The sequence below is a fragment of the Stigmatopora argus genome, chromosome 16 (assembly GCF_051989625.1).
Source record: "Stigmatopora argus isolate UIUO_Sarg chromosome 16, RoL_Sarg_1.0, whole genome shotgun sequence".
Lineage (NCBI taxonomy): Eukaryota > Metazoa > Chordata > Actinopteri > Syngnathiformes > Syngnathidae > Stigmatopora > Stigmatopora argus.
Genome location: NC_135402.1, coordinates 8183517 through 8201881, shown reverse-complemented (window position 1 = coordinate 8201881; position 18365 = coordinate 8183517). Strand labels below are relative to the sequence as shown.

At 41.0% G+C, this 18365-nt stretch overlaps 6 protein-coding genes across 7 annotated transcripts; 3 read left to right on the top strand and 3 right to left on the bottom strand.

Moving 5' to 3' along the window:
* Window positions 1-294: 294 nt before the first annotated feature.
* On the top strand, window positions 295-2879 carry LOC144090752 (uncharacterized). Its single transcript, XM_077622522.1, has 2 exons — window positions 295-778; window positions 1405-2879. Exons 1-2 carry the CDS (start codon window positions 748-750, stop codon window positions 2706-2708), a joined length of 1335 nt encoding a protein of 444 aa, XP_077478648.1. The 5' UTR covers window positions 295-747; the 3' UTR covers window positions 2709-2879.
* An 880-nt stretch (window positions 2880-3759) lies between these two features.
* LOC144091161 (histone H4) lies at window positions 3760-4343 on the bottom strand. The gene has a single exon (XM_077623245.1). It carries the CDS (start codon window positions 4193-4195, stop codon window positions 3884-3886), a length of 312 nt encoding a protein of 103 aa, XP_077479371.1. The 5' UTR covers window positions 4196-4343; the 3' UTR covers window positions 3760-3883.
* A 691-nt stretch (window positions 4344-5034) lies between these two features.
* LOC144091189 (histone H2A-like) lies at window positions 5035-6106 on the top strand. Its single transcript, XM_077623309.1, has one exon. The coding sequence runs from the start codon at window positions 5055-5057 to the stop codon at window positions 5439-5441; it is 387 nt and encodes a 128-aa protein (XP_077479435.1). The 5' UTR covers window positions 5035-5054; the 3' UTR covers window positions 5442-6106.
* On the bottom strand, window positions 5898-7443 carry surf2 (surfeit 2). The gene is made up of 6 exons (XM_077623307.1): window positions 7246-7443; window positions 6959-7110; window positions 6774-6877; window positions 6502-6687; window positions 6305-6438; window positions 5898-6120 (listed from the first exon to the last, which is right to left on the bottom strand). Exons 1-6 carry the CDS (start codon window positions 7318-7320, stop codon window positions 6043-6045), a joined length of 729 nt encoding a protein of 242 aa, XP_077479433.1. The 5' UTR covers window positions 7321-7443; the 3' UTR covers window positions 5898-6042.
* A 357-nt stretch (window positions 7444-7800) lies between these two features.
* On the top strand, window positions 7801-8951 carry bbln (bublin coiled coil protein). The gene is made up of 2 exons (XM_077623561.1): window positions 7801-8131; window positions 8538-8951. Exons 1-2 carry the CDS (start codon window positions 8053-8055, stop codon window positions 8765-8767), a joined length of 309 nt encoding a protein of 102 aa, XP_077479687.1. The 5' UTR covers window positions 7801-8052; the 3' UTR covers window positions 8768-8951.
* ciz1a (cdkn1a interacting zinc finger protein 1a) lies at window positions 8950-17625 on the bottom strand. Of its 2 annotated transcripts, none has more exons than XM_077623559.1 (16): window positions 17487-17625; window positions 16877-17132; window positions 15658-15788; window positions 15341-15582; window positions 15015-15120; window positions 14796-14886; window positions 14573-14607; window positions 14317-14504; window positions 14104-14234; window positions 13927-14017; window positions 12868-12981; window positions 12404-12529; window positions 12261-12339; window positions 11927-12048; window positions 10905-11382; window positions 8950-9218 (listed from the first exon to the last, which is right to left on the bottom strand). In XM_077623559.1, exons 2-15 carry the CDS (start codon window positions 17083-17085, stop codon window positions 11143-11145), a joined length of 1905 nt encoding a protein of 634 aa, XP_077479685.1. In that variant the 5' UTR covers window positions 17086-17132; window positions 17487-17625; the 3' UTR covers window positions 8950-9218; window positions 10905-11142. The 2 variants fall into 2 exon arrangements, with proteins under 2 accessions (XP_077479685.1, XP_077479686.1); XM_077623560.1 differs by having other exon boundaries at window positions 15015-15102.
* Window positions 17626-18365: the final 740 nt, after the last annotated feature.

The window sequence follows — 18365 nt, the reverse complement described above, 5'->3', positions numbered from 1 at the left end:
CCACACTTTATGTTGTCATTATTGGAATCTCTTGACTACAAATATATAGAAATAACTAAGGGAAAATGTTTCTCGACCGGGATTCGAACCGTCAGGGCCTTCAAAAATGACCATGTATAGTATACATGGTCTTTTTTTTTTTTTTTTAAAGCCTTACCAAAATGGATTAGAGAGCTTTCGCCATTAGTAGCAGTCGAAGAGTTAAATATTTGCTTGAATCGCTTTCACTGTCATTTAGACAGATATAATGGGAGGCAGCTGCATTTGTATTAGCTGTTTAAATGATCAGTGGGGGCGCTAATCTAACAATTCGAAGCGAGTGCTGCAATGGGCACCAACGAAGAAAAAAAGGACAACCAGGCGAGGCCTGTCAACAAAAGAGCCGTACGATCGCTATCCGAATTTATACCGTAAAATTGTGAAAGGGCATCGAAATAGCGCACTTGTTTTTCAATTGACCAACCCAAAAATAATTATCCAACTCCGTATTCATCGGGTCTTTTTCTCGATGTAGGTTGATGCTTCCTCGGCTTAAATTAGCTTAGCTATCTTAGCTTTTAGCCGCTAACAAAGAAAAGCGTTCGTGATCACAAACATCAAGTTGCTAGAGATCAACCGTGAGTCGAAACAAAGTCTTTGGACCATCTTCAATAAAAACAACCGAATACGAAGAGAGACTTTGTTCGAGAAAAGAGGAGAACTAGCGAGAAGGTCATCTACGCGTCTCTATTTGTTCGTGAAATCAAAATGCAGTCCAGAGTTGGATTCGACACAGCAGGTTTGTTTAGCCCACCTTTTGTTGTTTTTAATTACTAATAATTACTACTAATTTTAATAATACATTAATTATACATACGGATTGGACGTCTGTCGCTATCAATGACATGGCATGGAATGAGTTATACACTATGCAAGTATTATTTGGGGTCGTAACCAGTGTGTATATCAGTTTTTATTCATTCTAATTTAATTTAGATTTTTAAAATTACATTTTACTTACGTACAAATGTAATAAATGAAAAATAGGAAAAAAATATACTAATAGTTTAGGCGGAACGGTGACTTAATGGTTAGCACATTTGCCTCACAGTTCTGAGATTGATGTCCAATCCCTGGCGAGTTCTGACCACCTTTGTGGAGTTTGCTTCCCACATTCCAAAAACATGCACATAAGCTGGTTGAGCACTCAAATTTCGACATCCTATCCACTTTAAGCAGAAGGCTGGCAGCCAATGAACAATTGTTTATTCGCTGCTATAACTCTCCATTCAAATAGATTGGGCACCTACTCGTAGTAAGCTAATCGGTGGGAGGACACATCTTGGCCAGAAGAAGAATATGTATGTGTATGTATATATTTTAAACTAACTTTTTTTACAGTGTGTTTGTCTTTGTGATTTACAGTCATCAGTGAAGATGTCAGTCCCGAATGGAAGGAGTCCATCCCTCCTTCCCTCAAACTGGAAGTTGATGATGACGAAGAAGAAGGTCTCCACACGCAAGAGGAAGGGGAATTTGCATTCTCTCATATTAAAGAAGAGGAGGGGCTATGGCTGCACATCAAAGAGGAGGAGGAAGATCCGACATATAGCCAATGGGAGAACGACTTGAACAAATTGCAATGGACCGGTGTCCCTTTGAAGACGGAAGATGACGAAGGCCCAAGCGAGGCGTGCAGCAGTGGATCGAGTCAACACGTGGCGACAGAGGACGATGGAGGATCGCGAGGTGGCGACGGACTCTTAGCCCCGTTGTCGGACAGTGAAGACGCATTGTCGCGTTTTGCTCAAGACGATCCTTTTGAGTCCGAAGGCTCCGACGACAAACGCTGGAGTTGTTCACAATGCGAGAAAACGTTTGCGTCCAAGTGGGACTTGAAACAGCACGTGAGAATACATACGGGGGAAAAACCGTACGCGTGCACGGTGTGCGGTCAAAGCTTCTCACAAAGGGGATATTTAAAGGTACACATCAGAACACATACGGGCGAAAAGCCGTTTTCCTGCTCGGTCTGCGGTCAAACGTTTTCTGTGAAGGGAAATTTGTTAAGGCACGCCAGGACGCACACTGGAGAGAAACCTTTCGCCTGCTCAATTTGTGATCAAAAGTTCTCTAACAAGGGGAATTTGTTAAGGCACGCTAGAACACACACCGGCGAGAGACCCTTTTTCTGCTTATTTTGCGGTCAGAGGTTCTCTCACAATCAGCACTTGACGATCCATACTAGAATCCACACTGGGGAGAAACCTTTCGAATGCTCCAATTGCAGTCAGAGATTCACACAGAAAGGAGACTTAAAAATGCACATGAGAATCCACACTGGGGAAAAACCTTTTCCTTGTTCGGTCTGTGGTCAAAGATTCTCTCACAAGGGAAACCTGATACGACACACGAGAACGCACGTGGGAGAGAAACCCTTTTCCTGTGGCGTTTGCGATCAGAAGTTCTCCCATAAAGGGAACCTGATGAGACACGGGAGAACACACATCCCGGAGAAACCCTTTTCCTGTTCAGATTGTGGTCAAACATTCGCCATCGAGTTAAACTTGACAAAACATAAAAGAATACACACCGGGGAGAAACCATTCTCCTGTGCTGTTTGCGGTGAAACGTTTCCTCACAAGGGAAGCTTGTTAAGACACATGCGAACGCATAGAGTGGAGAGAAAACTTTTGCCTGCGCCAATTGCCGTTAAAGATTCGTCCTAAATCACAGGTGTCGAAATTATTTCAGAAAGGGCCAAGTGGGCACAGGTTTTCCTCCTCACTGAAACAGTGCAGACAATTAGGCCAATAAGGAGGTCTGCTTGAAGGAGCAGCACCTGACTGCATTCAACTGATTGCAGTTGTATGATAACAGATTGGTGAAAAGGAGTCATCTTGGTGGGTTGGAATGAAAAGCTGCACACACTTTGCCCTTTTGGGAATGAGTTTGACACCTATGCTAAACGGAGGGATTTGGGCACCCGCACAAACATGAATGCGAAGAATGACTAGCAGTTTAACCTGCAAACCTATACAACACATCGAACACCATAAACAAAATATAGTCGCTTAAAAAAAGTACATCAAATGCACGCAAGTTTGCCATATTAACATTTAGAACACTCAAGCTAATGAGATGTATTAACAACATAGTCCTAGATTCTCTTGAATGTTTTTCAGAAAATAATAAATGGCTGCCATATTGAGATAGACAACACCCATTTGGACAAATGCTGTTAATGGAAAGGAACAAGTTAATAAATTATTAGACAAGAAATTTTTGTAATAGCTCATCGGTTTTATTAGTGGTAATAAAGAGTAAAAAATTGTACTATAATAAAGTAAAATGATTTGGTCCTGAGGGCCATCAAAATAACGTGGTGGGCTGGATGAGTAAATGGTAAATAATGTTTTATTTTTATGATTAACAAATGCTTTCACTCCTGTGAATACGCATCCTATAATTGATTTGTTTTTAAGTGTATCTTCTGTAGACGAGTAGTGATTTAACACTAGTGTTAGAAAACTAAGCAAACAATGATCATTGGTTATTCTGGAAATAACTGATTTATTTAGATTGAACAGTGAACAAGTATTGATTGACTCATAGTAACAACTATACTGTGATTCGGATTAAAATACTATTCTTAAATCACTTGTGCCTTACATTACTTGGAATTATATGATTTATCAACATTCATTTCAGTTTATAGGATAAAATACTGACAAGAATGTCATCAATGGCACCATTTTACCATTTAAGGGAGTTCTGAATTCTAAAGACTTAAAAAATAACCTACCAGGTATAGTACGGCTATAAAGAGATAGAATAGAAGCTCTGTAAAGGTAGTGTGTGGCCCTTAAAAGGACCTTTGAGCTGATTAACTTGGATAGAGGACTTAACCGCCGAAGCCGTAAAGAGTACGTCCTTGTCTCTTAAGGGCGTAAACTACGTCCATGGCAGTCACGGTCTTCCTCTTAGCATGCTCGGTGTAGGTGACGGCGTCACGGATGACATTCTCCAAGAATACCTTGAGCACACCGCGAGTTTCCTCGTAGATGAGACCAGAGATACGCTTGACGCCACCACGACGAGCAAGGCGACGAATAGCTGGCTTGGTAATACCCTGGATGTTATCACGAAGAACCTTGCGATGACGCTTAGCGCCGCCTTTGCCGAGTCCTTTACCGCCCTTTCCTCTGCCAGACATTGTTGAAGTTGGTTGGTTCGAAGTCGAATGGCTAACTCCGCGCAGGACTGCTCCTCTTATAGCAAATAAGCGGACCTGAAAGAGAGCAGTTGACTGAGAAAGGCGGGAGGACGTCCCTTAGCTGCCCTTCCCCATTTCCGGACTCTGTGATATCTTGCGTGTTTTACGTTTCAAATTAGTGTATTTTATTTGAAATACACGTATTAAAGGCGATGCTTTAACGCGTTAATTGCGATTCTATTTATCTATAGTAAAATATATTTAATGTTTTTTAATCGCTGGTTGCATTTCAGTCACAGAAGCTAAACAAAGAACTTTTACCAGGGTACAACATTTCGGTTGAAGTGACTAAATAAGGTAATAAAGACTTTAAATGATTTAAATTCGGGTTCATGAAAACACAATCTGCTCGTCTTTACACAATTCACCCACAAAATTAACTATATCGCTCATTATAAAGTATGGCAAACGAAAGAAAACGGTTGGAACGGACCACCTAAGGTACATAAACAAAAAATCCCACTTGATAGCAGTTCGTCTGGTTTGACAATTTTAATATTGTAAAATGACACTTAACTTTTCAACCGAGAATCACGATAAAAAACTACCCGGCACAACTCTATTTCGAAACGGCTGTGGCCCCGCCTTGAAAGAGAACTTCCCGCCACAAGGCTCGCTCCCAATTGGGTAAACTTGGTTTGAATTTAGCGCGGATAGGCTACCCGCCTCCCCGCTCCAGGCATCTCCTCTGATTGGTCAGACTTGAGCTTACCGCGCATTTTGCAGATATAAGAAGGGGACTTAAACCCAAAAGTGGCACATTTTCTCCAGCACACAGCTTCAGAAACTTACATTCAACATGAGCGGAAGAGGCAAAACCGGCGGCAAGGCCCGAGCAAAGGCAAAGACTCGCTCATCCCGTGCCGGACTGCAGTTTCCAGTCGGTCGCGTTCACAGACTGCTCCGCAAGGGCAACTACGCTCAGCGTGTTGGTGCCGGAGCTCCCGTCTACTTGGCGGCGGTGCTCGAATACTTAACCGCTGAGATCCTGGAGCTGGCCGGCAACGCAGCTCGCGACAACAAGAAGACCAGAATCATCCCCCGCCATTTGCAGCTCGCTGTTCGCAACGACGAGGAGCTCAACAAACTTCTGGGTGGAGTGACTATCGCTCAGGGCGGTGTACTTCCCAACATCCAGGCCGTGCTTCTGCCCAAGAAGACCGAGAAGGCTACTAAGGCCAAGTAAATCATCGGCTTTCAGACATCGGCGTTCCCCCCCAAAACGGCTCTTTTCAGAGCCAACTACATCCCTCATTGAGAGCTATAATCCATGGTACCAAGATATTTATTATTTTCACTGTCTTTTTATGGTACACTTCTCAGATGTCTAATATGACAAAAACGTCCCTGACGAATTAAATGAGGCGACTTTTGACTAAATTTGAGACGGGAAATTACGCTAAAAAGAGCAGAAGCATATCTATTTTATATGCGGAACTTTAGCGCCACACAGCGCGCAAATTGGTGAACTACATGTATGTTTTAGCTGTTATATACACACCTAGGGAAAAATGCTTAAATTACGTATCAAAATTGATTATATCGACCCTTTCAATGTACATTGTCTAATTACGCATTTCAGATGGATTAACCACTGTTTTTGACACTTGGGTCTCTAAAATAATATCCAGACTACTTTGAATTTCTATTGAACATTTTATACACTACCAAAGATGTACAAAAAGGAAGATTATCATATACATTACACATGTATTAGAGGGGGTGCCTTTACGCACAAAGGCAGCTTTTTTGTATCGGATACAATAAAAAGAACATGCCTTCATAATTTACTTTGCTTTCCCTGGTCTCTTTTTACAGCCGTTTTTGTTGTTTTTAAATTTCTTCTTAAAATCACCACCCTGAACCTAGAAGACAAACAAAAAAAAAAAAAAAATGATTAACTCATCGACAATCTGTATAGAAGCTTGATAACACTCCTGATTATTTTGGTGTTGGTGCAGGGAGATGTGGAAACAATAATTTTTCTATTTAAAAACAGTATCCAGAGGCCAAAAAATGGCATCAGTGTTAAACTAAATACATACAGACCTTTTTACGTTTCTTCACAGCTTGCGTATCGACCTCCATTTTGTCATCTTCATCAGTTTGGAAGTCATCCTTAGCTTGGCAACGTTCCACCTCCATGGTCTCCTTAGCTGGGTTTTTCAACATGAACATAGATGCTGTGATGAAAAAAAGAGTGTTAAAAAGTGGAAACGTGAATTGAATAGATGCGGCGTACTGACGTGGGTAGAGGTCACCCATGCTGTCTTCCGAGTTGCTACGTTCTTCCGAGTCGCCGGACGGCTCCCACATGCCGTTGCCGTGTTTGGGTTTTCTTCCCTGTTGGACTTCCACGTCGGGATCTTTCATCTTTTTCTGCTGGAGTCGGATGGGGACGAATTCAATGCCCTGCTTCATGCATTCGTCATCTGGGGAATCAGAAAATATTCAAGTGGGTGAAGCGAAATCAGTCAAAATGAAAACAAAATAGGGGGATAAATGGGAGTGCAGTTACATTGGGTGAGGGCCTTTTTGTAACGCTTCCCATTGACGTGTTTTAAGACATGGTGAGGCTGCCTGTTGAGGTGCCTCAGGGTCAGCTTGCAGAAGAGCTGATTCCTGCAAAAGAGAATACAATCAATTCTGTCTTTTACATGGTGATAAATTCTGATAAGTACTAGTTTGGGAGTGAGTTCTTACGGTTGTTTTGTGCTTGGAACAATGTGTGGCTCATACTGGCTGTAGTTGAAGTCTGTTTGAGAGGACAGTTTCTTGTACTTTTTCCCTTTTGTGAAGTTCTGCAGCGTCTCAAGGTTGCACGGAAACTCGTGGTCGTTCAACGTGCACTTTATCTGGCCGTTCATTTTAGTGTAAGACATTAACTCATCACAATACGATTCAAATCAGTGGCTGCGAAGCGACTATATTAGCATCGCGGCAGCTACCGCTAGCATCACAATATATGTTTGCCTTACATGTTCGCTTACCCTTTTTGTGTCAGTCAGTTGGAAAAAAGGATTGGCGATTAGGAAAGCCTTCACGTCCGCAGATAATTCATCCATACCTGTAAAACATTACCAAATGGACAAAAGTAAGAGTTTTGATATTGGGGAGGTTCTTCGTCGTAAAGGTTTCTCTACACGTGCTAATCAGTTTCGCATTTGACGTAATCAAACAGCGACACGAGTGTTCAATAAACTGATAACCTATTGCGGTAATTGGAATGTTTTTTTATTATTAATTAATCTTTTGTTAGTGAATACAACTTTTTAGTTTCTTCATTAATGCGCTAACCTAATAAATAAATGTCAAATTATTTTCGGATTTTTCGTCAGGCGACTATTATCAAAGATCATCTAATAATATACCACTTTGTTCAACTTTCAAGATCACAATTTCGCCGCGAATTGAACAAAGAAATGCATTAATTTCCAATGTGGAAACAAGAAATACAAACATAAAATACAAGGTTAGACCGCGAAAAAAACATTTTACTCTGACCACTTTTGATTTTTGTGTGGGTGTAAGATCTCCTGTTAGTAGTGCAATCTTTGCGACCAAGTTTCCCATAATCCTCTGCGTTACATAAACAGTAAGGTGGTGTATTTGCAGTCAAAATTTATATTTAGCTAAGATAAAATTCAACACTAATTCTGTTAAACACTTTAACTTGTATTTTTATAGTGTTGAAATATATGATTGTGGTCAAGTTAACGAATAGTGCTTCGGTGCCTTAAACGCACTAAAACTAAGGTCACGTTGCTTTATCGAACTAAATCGATTAAAAATCTGAAATGTCTGGACCTAATGGAGATCCTGATATCGCCATTGATGATGGCTTCATCGAGGACAGCGACGAATTTAGCGACGAAGGTAAAAAATACATGCCATATTTGTATTTTGAGTCACGTGAATGCGACATCCAAGGTTAAAGAGGCTTGTAATTGTTTAATTTTATCTGTTAAATAACGATAAAATGTTGTAATTGAGTCTGATTATCATTGAAAATAACTCATTTCGTTTGTCACTGGTAGGCGGCCAATCTATTTATACTACCAATTCAAATTGCTTGGACGTCAATGGCTGTCATTAGGTTATCTTTAGCTAAATTGATTGTTCCTGACTGAACAAGAGTAGCGCACTAAGTGTCACATCTATTGGATGCTTGTCATATCTTTGCACACTTAAGGGAAATAGGATTTATCCACATTCAGAGCTAAGCAAAACCATGGCGGCCATCTTGACTAGGTGTAGTCTGACTTTAAAATGTATCCCCCAGAGTTTGCAACCATAAACTCCATGCTGGACCAGATCAACTCCTACCTCGACGGCCTGGAGGAGAGAAACGACGCCCTCAACAGTAAAATGCACGAACTCATGGAGTCCAATCGGCAGGCCCGGATCGAGTTCCGAGCCCAGATGGACGTGCGACAGCCGGAAGATGATCGTTCGGCTTTGCCGGGCACCAAAGAGGACCACCATGAAGAGCCAAGAGAGGCTTCCAACTAAATAAAATATGAACTGCATAGTTGAATATTCTCTGTAATCTGTCTAATTTACGTGGCTACTGTGTGATTAGTGATTCCCACTTTCATAACAAAGGACAGGCTTGTTTTCCCTCCATGTCTAAATTAAAATGTTCACATTTTTCCTTTAATGATTTCTAGAAAATAAAGTTTACACAACTGGGAAATTGTTAGGGTCATTTTAATATAAATTAACAGATCTGGTGGCAAAAAGTCCAGTATTTGAGACATACAAGCAATTCACTGTGGCTCTAAATAACCACAAATGAGGATGAAATATTTATGGAACAATTCATCACAAGGAAGTGATACACTAATGGAAAAATAAACACTTCTAAGTTTTTTTTCCATCGCTCAAATAGCAACACATCAAATAAACGCAAATGGTCCGACATGATTTAAAAACAAAAATATGAGCTGTCTTGACACAGGGCCTAAAGCAGGGGTCTCAAACTCAATTTACCTGGGGGCCGCTAGAGGCCAAGTCTGGGTGAGACTGGGCCGCATCAGGATTTCCACAAGAAAAGCGCTGATAAAACATTCCAACGTTATCAAATATCTTTATTTTTTTACAAAAAATAATGAATTAAATGAATTAAATAAATTAACTCAAAGATGAATAAAAAATCAATCAATCAGTAACACAAAAATAAAATAATAATAATGAGCATACAGTAGATATACAAAGGCTGGCTAAGTAGAGAAAATGAATTATTTTTATTCCGTTTCAAATGTCTGTATTAACAGCTCTTTAACCTTTAACTTTCTGAACTTGAATGGAACATTGAACATGAAATATTCTGAACACGGCTTCTCTTGCCTACTCCTTGCTGCTGAAGACCTGGCAGCGCTTCTTCTCACATAGCTGAGTCACATTTGGCTTGAGGGAGGAAGCAGTGGAGACCCTCAGTAGAGCTTGAAGATGCTCATCAGTAAGTCTGGACCTGTACTTGGACTTATTGAAGTTCAAGGTGGAGAAGAGCTTCTCACACAAGTATGTGCTCCCAAAAAGGCACATGGTCCGCTTGAACATTCGGGAAAGTTCAGGGAAGCTGGGGGTCAACTCTCTCAAAAATTGCCCAAGCTTGTCTGCTTCTCCACTCAACCTCCCTGAACTTGGCTTTGAGTGCAGAGTTGCACTGCAGGTCAATGAGCTCAGGAGGGGCATCTTGCACATCAAAGGAGAAGGCTGATGTGGTTGAACAGACTTTTCTTTTCTGGACAGACAATATGTGCAGCCTGTAATATGCACTTTTTGATAAATTCATCTTCTGTGAATGGCTTTCCTGCTTTAGCAATCAACTCACAAACGGCGTAGCTAGCTTCGACTGCTGCATTACTGTCTTTGGTAGCCTTCTTGAAGAAATCCTGTTGCCTCAGAAGACATGTTTTAAGACTGGCAACCTGGTTGGCTCTCTCATCTCTCTGGTATTTTTCGTACTCCTCAGCATGTCTCGTAGTATAATGACGTTTCAAATTGTATTCCTTGTGCACCGCAACTTTTTCAGTGCAAATGAGACACGTCGGAGTTCCCCTGTGTTCAACAAAGAAATATTGCACGCCCCACTTTTCTTGAAACTGTCTGTGCTCATCAACGACCTTTCTCTTCACGCCAGGCTTTGAAAGAGACATCTCTGGGGCTCTGCAATATGTTTTTTCCACTTGGAATGAGTCTCGGGTTGATCTTTTACGTTCAGTCGCGCGGGTTTGTGGCGCATGCGCACTTTCGCTCTCCGTTTCTCCGTTTCGCTCGCGAAGATGGCTACACTGACACAGGCTGGATCACGGTTCATAGCGCCTCATTCAGTCGTGTGCTGAGAGCAGCGGAGGAGTGTGCGCGCCGAGCGGAGTGATCAGCTTCACGGCTTCTCCTCCGCCCAGCTGATTGGAGGAATGAATGAGTGAGTGAGCGAGGCACTGGACAGCCCGGCCGATGTCCCGCCCTCCAGAGCCGTATACCTCACCGTGATTGGTTCATTCAGCTCCGAACACAACAAGTGTCATTCATATCAATCTTACGGGCCGCACGAACATTAATCTTTCATATTAAGACGGGGGCCGCAAATTATCGTCCCGCGGGCCGCAGTTGGCCCGCGGGCCGCGAGTTTGAGACCCCTGGCCTAAAGGATGAGTCATATTGAATAAGAGATTGGATGTCTATCGCTGTCAATGGCATGACTTAAAAACTAACATTTGTTCTTCCTCTAGCCAAGATGCAATCTCCTCCTAATGATTTTATCACTAGTAGACATCTAATCCATTTGAACACGGAGGCTGACATTAGGCGTCGATTGGTTAATATCTTCTGTCCTTCATTTGTTTATCTGTCACCCGACTAAAAATTGCCCTTCGTTTTGGCTAGGGTAGAGATTTTTCATGGTGGTCTTCATTGGTGTTAGGATTGCAGGCTAGCGAACCTGCCCTGTCAGAAGGTAGTTGGCTTTCCGTCCCATGTGTACCGCTGAGCTCTGACTTTGATGCTAATTCTTTGCTGCTGGTGGGGAAATCTCTTGACAGAGAGTCTGTGGTGGTTCCTGTTAAAGAGCTGCTGTTGGGGTCAGCGTTGTCGCATTTCTCGCTGAGTGATTCTCTATGTCTCTGACAAAAGACAGCACAAAAAGAAATACTTTTATCTCAACCTCTTTTTTTAAGCTTTACTCAATTGACTGGTGCATAAGTGATCAAAAATGACAGTCACTTTATAAAAAAAACTGTTTTTGTCGTTTTGATGTATGCTTGCAGTATTTCTGTTCTCTGACTTTTTGTGTATTTTTTATATTGTTTTTTTCGTTTTTTTATAGGCTCTCATGATTTTTTTGGTGTCCTTTTTTCACATTTCTTCGTAGTTGGGGCCCAAAAAATAGGCATGCTGGGTTGCAAATTACTCACAGGCCAGACTTTAGGTGTAAAGAATTAAGACCTACAAAAAAATAATCAAGGGACAATTTTGATATAGTCAGTGATCCAGATCTAGGCAGCTGCAGTTAATAAAAAGCATAGCTTTCCATAGAAAATAAAAAGAGTCCGTTATTATTCATGCATGAAAGCGTGTCAGATCCAGTAGGTCTTGCATGCAAGGGTTAGCTGTTAAGAGGTTTTAGTCCTCTCCCTGGTGATTCAAATACATGATATCATATCTTACTTTGAGGTATTCAAAGTGCTCGAGGGACTTGCAGTGTGTGTGTAGGGCTGACGAATCAAAGTGGTAGAACTTTTTGCAGAGTCGGCAGATGAAACCGGCCACTGGCAACAAGAAACTGGAACCTGTGGGGAAAAAAGAGGAAATGGGTTTAAAATAGATCTACTATTGTGCATTATTTCAACAATTGAACACAATCGCAAAGTATCCTGGTTACATGATGTTGGTGAAAATGCACTTGGATCCTTTCATTTTCCACTGATCGGTAACGGGTTAAAAAAAAATATCGGGTAATTTACTTTTATTTATCTATGGTGACAGGTCAAATTAGGCTCACCGTAGACTGTGTCGGGGTTGTGCTGCTCATCTCTCGCCATGTCCTTCAAGGTCACTTCCCTATCTAAGCTCAATCCATCCTACCACAGAAAATAAATGGTTATGAGATTGGATTGTTGATAAAAGGTGATGCTAAAAAAACACCTGGTGCTCAGCATCAAGAACTTCTTCATCCAAGTGGAGCCTATCATCTTCCTTCTCCTCTTCCACCAGCTCAATGTCATCGATGCCTGGCAGTTCCGATGAGTTGCCACTCTCCGCTTCCTGTAGCTGGCAACAAGCAAGACAGTTCAAATGGATTGGACGTTTATGAGGAATAAAAAAAATGAATCGATTAGTTTACCAAAATAAAATACATAAATAAATCTGTTTATCACTAGTCGATGTCCAATCCATTTGCAGTTCAAATGGATTGGACACCGACTCCCCATTTTGCAATTTATTATAAGAAAATGTGGTTTTTTTGTATGCGTTTTTGCCATTGGAAACTTTTCCTTGGTCAAAAAGCATGTGGGTTGTTTGGCGTGCCTTTAAAAAACAGAATATTTCTTAGTGGAACTTTGCAAAACTACTATCTTAGGCCTTGCTTAAATGACATGTGAAGATACCTTCTCTATTTTCTGCCGGTGCTCCAGTGCCTGTAAGTGTGCCACAAACAGCTTCGAACTCCTAAAGTGCTTCTTGCAGATGCTGCAGTACGACACGGCAGCTCGACTCGCGAGCTGAGGACGGAAGGACGGCAGACATTTTTTTAGCCTTTTGATTTAGGTGTTTGAATGTTAGAAGGACTTGTCAATCTCACATGAAATTCCTAGAGATAAATAATATTCAGCTGTGCACTGTTATAAAACAACTAGCAGTAGGTGCATTTATGCGCAATATTGCTGAATATAAAGAATAACCACTTAGTATTTATTCGCCTTGTGCAGTCAGTGGCCATGATAGCAAATAGCAAATACTTTACATTCAAGTGAGTATGTAAAAATTTAGTTTGAAATGAAATATTTTTTTTAAAAAAACTTCAATTAACGTGGTATCGGTACAGTATCAGTGTCGGCTAGCCTGATGTCGGAATTGGTATCAGGACCCCCCCAAAAAAGAGATGCAAACACAACAAAATAAAATTAGAGTACAGTGGTACCGCTACTTACAAATGCTTCGACATGCATGCGTTACACAATTTTACGTTTTTAAGTTGCATTTCTACATGCGTGTTTACGCATGTTTACTCAGCTGCCACTTACAAATAGTAACTCTATCTCAATGGAAAATGTCTTATTCATTTTAATAGCTTAATAAATCATACATCTTTGTTCTACATGCGTGTTTACGCATGTTTACTCAGCTGCCACTTATAAATCGTAACTCTATCTCAATGGAAAATGTCTTATTCATTTTAATAGCTTAATAAATCATTCATCTTTGTTTAATCTTTTTTTGCATACATACATATTTCATACAAAATTGGTATAGTTTTATCATTTTAAAGGGTTTAGGGTAGTATTAATGATCGAGGAACGAATTATGCCAATTCAATGTAAAATGTTGCTCTACTTACGAAAAATCCAAGTTACGAAATCACGTCTGGAACAAATCAATTTCGTATGTAGAGATACTAGTGTACTCTTATTCCCCTAATTGATGATAAAAACCAATAGTTAGCTTACTCTGTGCTCCTCCGTACGCCGATGATCCAATATGCTGGTGGAGTAGTGAGCGCAACAGGTAGCACACCAACGCTGGGTCTCTTTTTTCTCGCTTTTGAAAAAAATAACAAGCGTAAAAACATTACGGGCAACTGGAGACATGAACAAGGTTGCAAAAAAACTCCTCCAAAAACTCACCTGTCTTTACTGGCCCCCTGTAGAGTCTCGTGCAGTCGAGGTAGCAGCGTGACCAAGCAGGCGTTGCTCATGTGCTGAATCTCCATCATCCTCTGCTGGTGGGCAACACTGTTCATGTGACTGCGAAAGTTCTTCAGGGGGGGGTGAGAAATAGGCAGAGAAGATTTATGAAATGTTCTTATGTGGCTGGTGATTATCTGATGTTTGCCCTACTTCCTGACTGTGACAAGTGATGGTGCAGAGGTAGCAATAGAACTTGTTGGCAGCGTCTCCAGCACCCCCGTCTACTTCCTGCTTGTCTGAGGGATCATTATCACCAATCACGGTGACATGGCTCTCCTCAACTGCAACAGCATCTCTTGAACCTGGCACGATGCCGTCAACCTCTGTTATAAGGCAGTCTGGAACAAAGAATTGCAATACTGGAACTTGATCTACTAATAAATAAGACATTTCCAAAATAATTTACCATTAAGAGGAGGATCTTGTTGCTGTTCCTCAGACCTGATTGAGCACAAACAAAAAAAAACATATTATATTTCTACTAGTGGCAAAATTCCTGTGATGCCCCAATTTTTTGGGGGAAAAATGATTAAAAAAATAAATTGTATTCTCCTAATGACTTCAGTGGTCTTGAGCAAGTCTTACACTTAGCTGTTCTTGTGCAATTCTGGGCCAGAATTCTAACTCACCCTTCCATCCTTATCCTTTTCAATACTGGTTCTTCTTCATCCTGTTCCTCAAATTTAGGCGGAGAATCATCCACCAAATTCACGATATCATCTGGAGGTTAACGTGAAACACAAACAGCAATTTAGTTTTGAAAGAGAGGTACTCATAACGTTGATTCCTATGGTTATCTTTAATACTAACTTGGTCAAAAACATTATTTTTTGGAGTTAAACATCTACCTGCTTCAGTTTCCTTGGCCTTGCTAGCTGTTGGGATGTCATTTGTGCATCCATCAACCGTCAGCTTGCTGTCACCCCTCTTCTCCAGCTGGGAAGAAACAGCATCCTATACAGAAACACTTGGAATTCAGCATTTGGCAAAAAGATCCCCTAATTTCCAATGGCAAAAGTATTTCAGATTTTCAAAATGCTACTTTCCTAATGGCCATTAGCAGCACTCATTGAGTAAAAAAAATGAAGTAAGCTGAAAAATGAATAGGAAGTGACCAACTCGTGAAATTTCCCCACATTTGGCATTGTCAAGTTTATAAAAATACCGCTATTACCATGCTGGTGTCGCTAACAGATGAGGTGCTGGGTAAGCTGGTAGCGGTTGCACTTGCGGTGTGGGCAGCGTTATTGTAGAAGCGGCGCTGGGAAGGTTGGAAGGGGCGAGCGGCAGCGGGGAAACCCACCAAGGGAGACTTCATTGCCATGCCAATGGGAACCGGCCCCAGTAGAGACCTGTTTGCCGATGTGAAGTACTGGCAAAACTGCTGTCCGGCCATCCCGAAACCCCGCATGTTACCTATAAAGACAACGCGAGATGCGGTAAATACCTGTGTTTTACGTGTAGGTGGGTTATTCTATCTTGGAGGTTCACCCTGCATCTGCTGCATCAATAAGGCTCCCTGTAGCATGGGATTGGGGCTGATGACGGTGGTTTGAGTTGCCTGGCAGAGGTTGACCATTCTGGGAGGAGGCGGCACTGAATTTGGAGGTACTGCCATGGCTCTGGCCACAACGACAACAACACAATTGGCATATTTTCAGTTTAGTTGCAACAGATTCACTGACTAAATTCAATTGAGGCTACATTGGAAGGAGGAATATTGAAAGAAAAAAGGCAATGAAGTGACAAATGTAATGGCCCCAAGATCCAATTTAGTGTAGAAAAACTACAGTTTAAGAGGGTTTTTTGGCATGTACCTATTAGATTACCTATTACCTATTACCTATTTGATAAAGATGGGAATCCAATCCATTTGTTAGTCATGGTTTTGCAAAATTATGAATGAGTATGGTTTCACGTTGGAGTTAAAAAAATGTTTTTGACATTCTCGTGGTAGTTTAGTAAATACTGTGCTATACAATACTATTTGTGCTGACTTAAACTATTACTTTTTTACTTAATATTTGGATTTTATTCATATTTTGACTTTAATTGTGCCATTCAGTAATATTATTGCCATCATTTATGCAAGAACATAAGAGATGATCGGACAGTTGGAAGGTTATTGATCTTTTCTCTTAGTTTCAGAGTTTTAGGTATCGGATAAAAATGTTTTTTGTTGGCTCCAAAACCGATTACTACACCCAGCTGCGTAATACCAGGTTCCTACATACTCACTTAATGGAAAAGTAATTTCTGCCATGTCTGCTTAACTCATTGTCTGCCTTTGACAGTATTAGACATCTATACATGGTGGTAAACCTATTGAAATTTACGGGCATTTTGGTAAGTAAGAGGTGCTCCTTTTTATGGTGGTGTGCGTAGCTGGCAGCCATATTGGGTAGGGCAATGGGTTACTTGAAAGTAGATAGTATAAAAAATGCATTTTGCACAGCATCGCCACAGATTTTTGAGTATTCCCCAATAAAGATGAAGTCGTTTCAGTGCTGTATCGGTACCGACACCAGTGTAAACGCTAATTACAAGTGGTATTTTGTCAAAAGTTACGGTTTTGCCAATGTAAAAACAGCTCGTCTTAAATCAAATACAGTGAACACAACATATCAAGTCATGTCTATTAGAGCTCAGACAAGATTTTTTTTTTCTAAAGGCCATTAGCAATGCCTCGGGATCGCGTTGAAAGTCTTACCGTGGTGCCTGGTGATGATGATGGCCAACATGATGAGCCGGTGCGGGCAGTGTCGGTGCAGAATTCGGGGGAGGAGGAGGAGGCGGTGGCGGCGGTGGAGGCTGCTGCTGGAAAAGTTGTTGTAACTGCCGCAGATGCTGGTGGAACTGGTGCTGCTGCTGCTGCTGTTGTTGTTGTTGTTGGTGGTGGTGGCTGCGAGGGTTGAACATCTCGATCTCTAGTTGCCGTCACCTGATTCAAAAGCCTGTCAGATATTCTAAATGGGGAAAGAAAGCGACTTTCAATGACAGTCGCCTCGGGGACACCACAACAGGTCGCGATGACAACTAGCTAATGTTAGCACGCGAGCTAATACTAAACTAAGTTGTCTTCCAGTTCATTTTGTTGCCCGGGCGATGAAACCAATCGACTCGCTGGAAAACGAAGAGGTGTACGATCGTTCTAACGTGGTACAAGATAAATGAGCACCGCTACCCAATAAATGAATACACAGCCAAACAACGGACTCAAATTCTCAATAGCTGAAGCCAGTCTTATAGCTTAGCCTAATGAAAATCGGCTACCCGAACGGTTCTAACGCAGAATTCTTCGATGAAGTGTCGCTACTTACCCTCTAAAAGTGAGAGGAAACGAAAGCTGTTGTTTATTTTATCTTTCAAAAGAAAAAAGCTGCGTTCGTGACATCTACGAAATGTCCCATGAACGTAGCTGCTACATTCCAGACTACAATAGTCTTGACCCTTTGTGCAATTTGTGCCCTCTAGCGGTCGCGTTCCAAACTGCACTGCCTACATTTTATGACTACTCGCCATTTGCTTCATTGAATAAATGTCTTTCCTCGTTTCTAGCTAATCACCTCAAATGAAGCATAAGATTTTGTTATCCAAACTACTGTAATATGTTTTCTAATAAATGAATTTATTTTCAAACGATCATAAGCAAAATATCCTGCCCGTTTCACTTGCATTGCGGTTTCAGCACCATGGACAGATCTGTACAGTAAGGCAAGCCAAGGCAAATTAATTTGTGTAGCAGAATTCAACACAAGGTCATTCAAGGTGCTTTACATCACATCAAAATCAGCAATTACAACAAAACATATTATTTGTTCTTTATTCATTTCAATTTCAAATATTTACATTTTTCATGTCTTTCCCCCTAAATTTCCTTTTTTTATACGTTACATTTTATTCATCACTAGTAAATATTTCCCAAAAGAAATTCTCAATTGAATCATTTCATCTGAAATTATGTAGACAACATTTTTGTATTGCTCATCTCAAAACGGACAACCCCAATTTCAAACAGGAGCCACAAAATATTTTCCCATGCGTCACAGGTTTCCGACCATTTGTCCTATGAGAATGTAATAAACACATGAAAACAAAAATAAAGCATGAAACGTCTACCTTCTTCTGTACCTCTACAGTGTTGCTTTATTCTACTTGTTGTTATTTACTCAAAAAAAATCACCATTGTTCACAATACC

Excerpts from the sequence above, each read along its gene's own strand:
- LOC144090752 (XM_077622522.1), top strand. The coding sequence starts at position 748 with ATGCAGTCCAGAGTTGGATTCGACACAGCAG. Across the intron at positions 779-1,404 it reads AGTTGGATTCGACACAGCAG|TCATCAGTGAAGATGTCAGT; the intron begins GTTTGTTTAGCC and ends TGTGATTTACAG.
- LOC144091161 (XM_077623245.1), bottom strand. The coding sequence starts at position 4,195 with ATGTCTGGCAGAGGAAAGGGCGGTAAAGGACTCGGCAAAGGCGGCGCT.
- LOC144091189 (XM_077623309.1), top strand. The coding sequence starts at position 5,055 with ATGAGCGGAAGAGGCAAAACCGGCGGCAAGGCCCGAGCAAAGGCAAAG.
- surf2 (XM_077623307.1), bottom strand. The coding sequence starts at position 7,320 with ATGGATGAATTATCTGCGGACGTGAAGGCTTTCCTAATCGCCAATCCT. Across the intron at positions 7,111-7,245 it reads AACTGACTGACACAAAAAGG|ATAAAGTGCACGTTGAACGA; the intron begins GTAAGCGAACAT and ends ATGAACGGCCAG. Across the intron at positions 6,688-6,773 it reads CAAAAAGGCCCTCACCCAAT|ATGACGAATGCATGAAGCAG; the intron begins GTAACTGCACTC and ends CTGATTCCCCAG.
- bbln (XM_077623561.1), top strand. The coding sequence starts at position 8,053 with ATGTCTGGACCTAATGGAGATCCTGATATCGCCATTGATGATGGCTTC. Across the intron at positions 8,132-8,537 it reads CGACGAATTTAGCGACGAAG|AGTTTGCAACCATAAACTCC; the intron begins GTAAAAAATACA and ends TGTATCCCCCAG.
- ciz1a (XM_077623559.1), bottom strand. The coding sequence starts at position 17,085 with ATGTTCAACCCTCGCAGCCACCACCACCAACAACAACAACAACAGCAG. Across the intron at positions 14,018-14,103 it reads CAGGGGGCCAGTAAAGACAG|CGAGAAAAAAGAGACCCAGC; the intron begins GTGAGTTTTTGG and ends TTTTTTCAAAAG. Across the intron at positions 12,982-13,926 it reads GGCGTACGGAGGAGCACAGA|CTCGCGAGTCGAGCTGCCGT; the intron begins GTAAGCTAACTA and ends TTCCGTCCTCAG.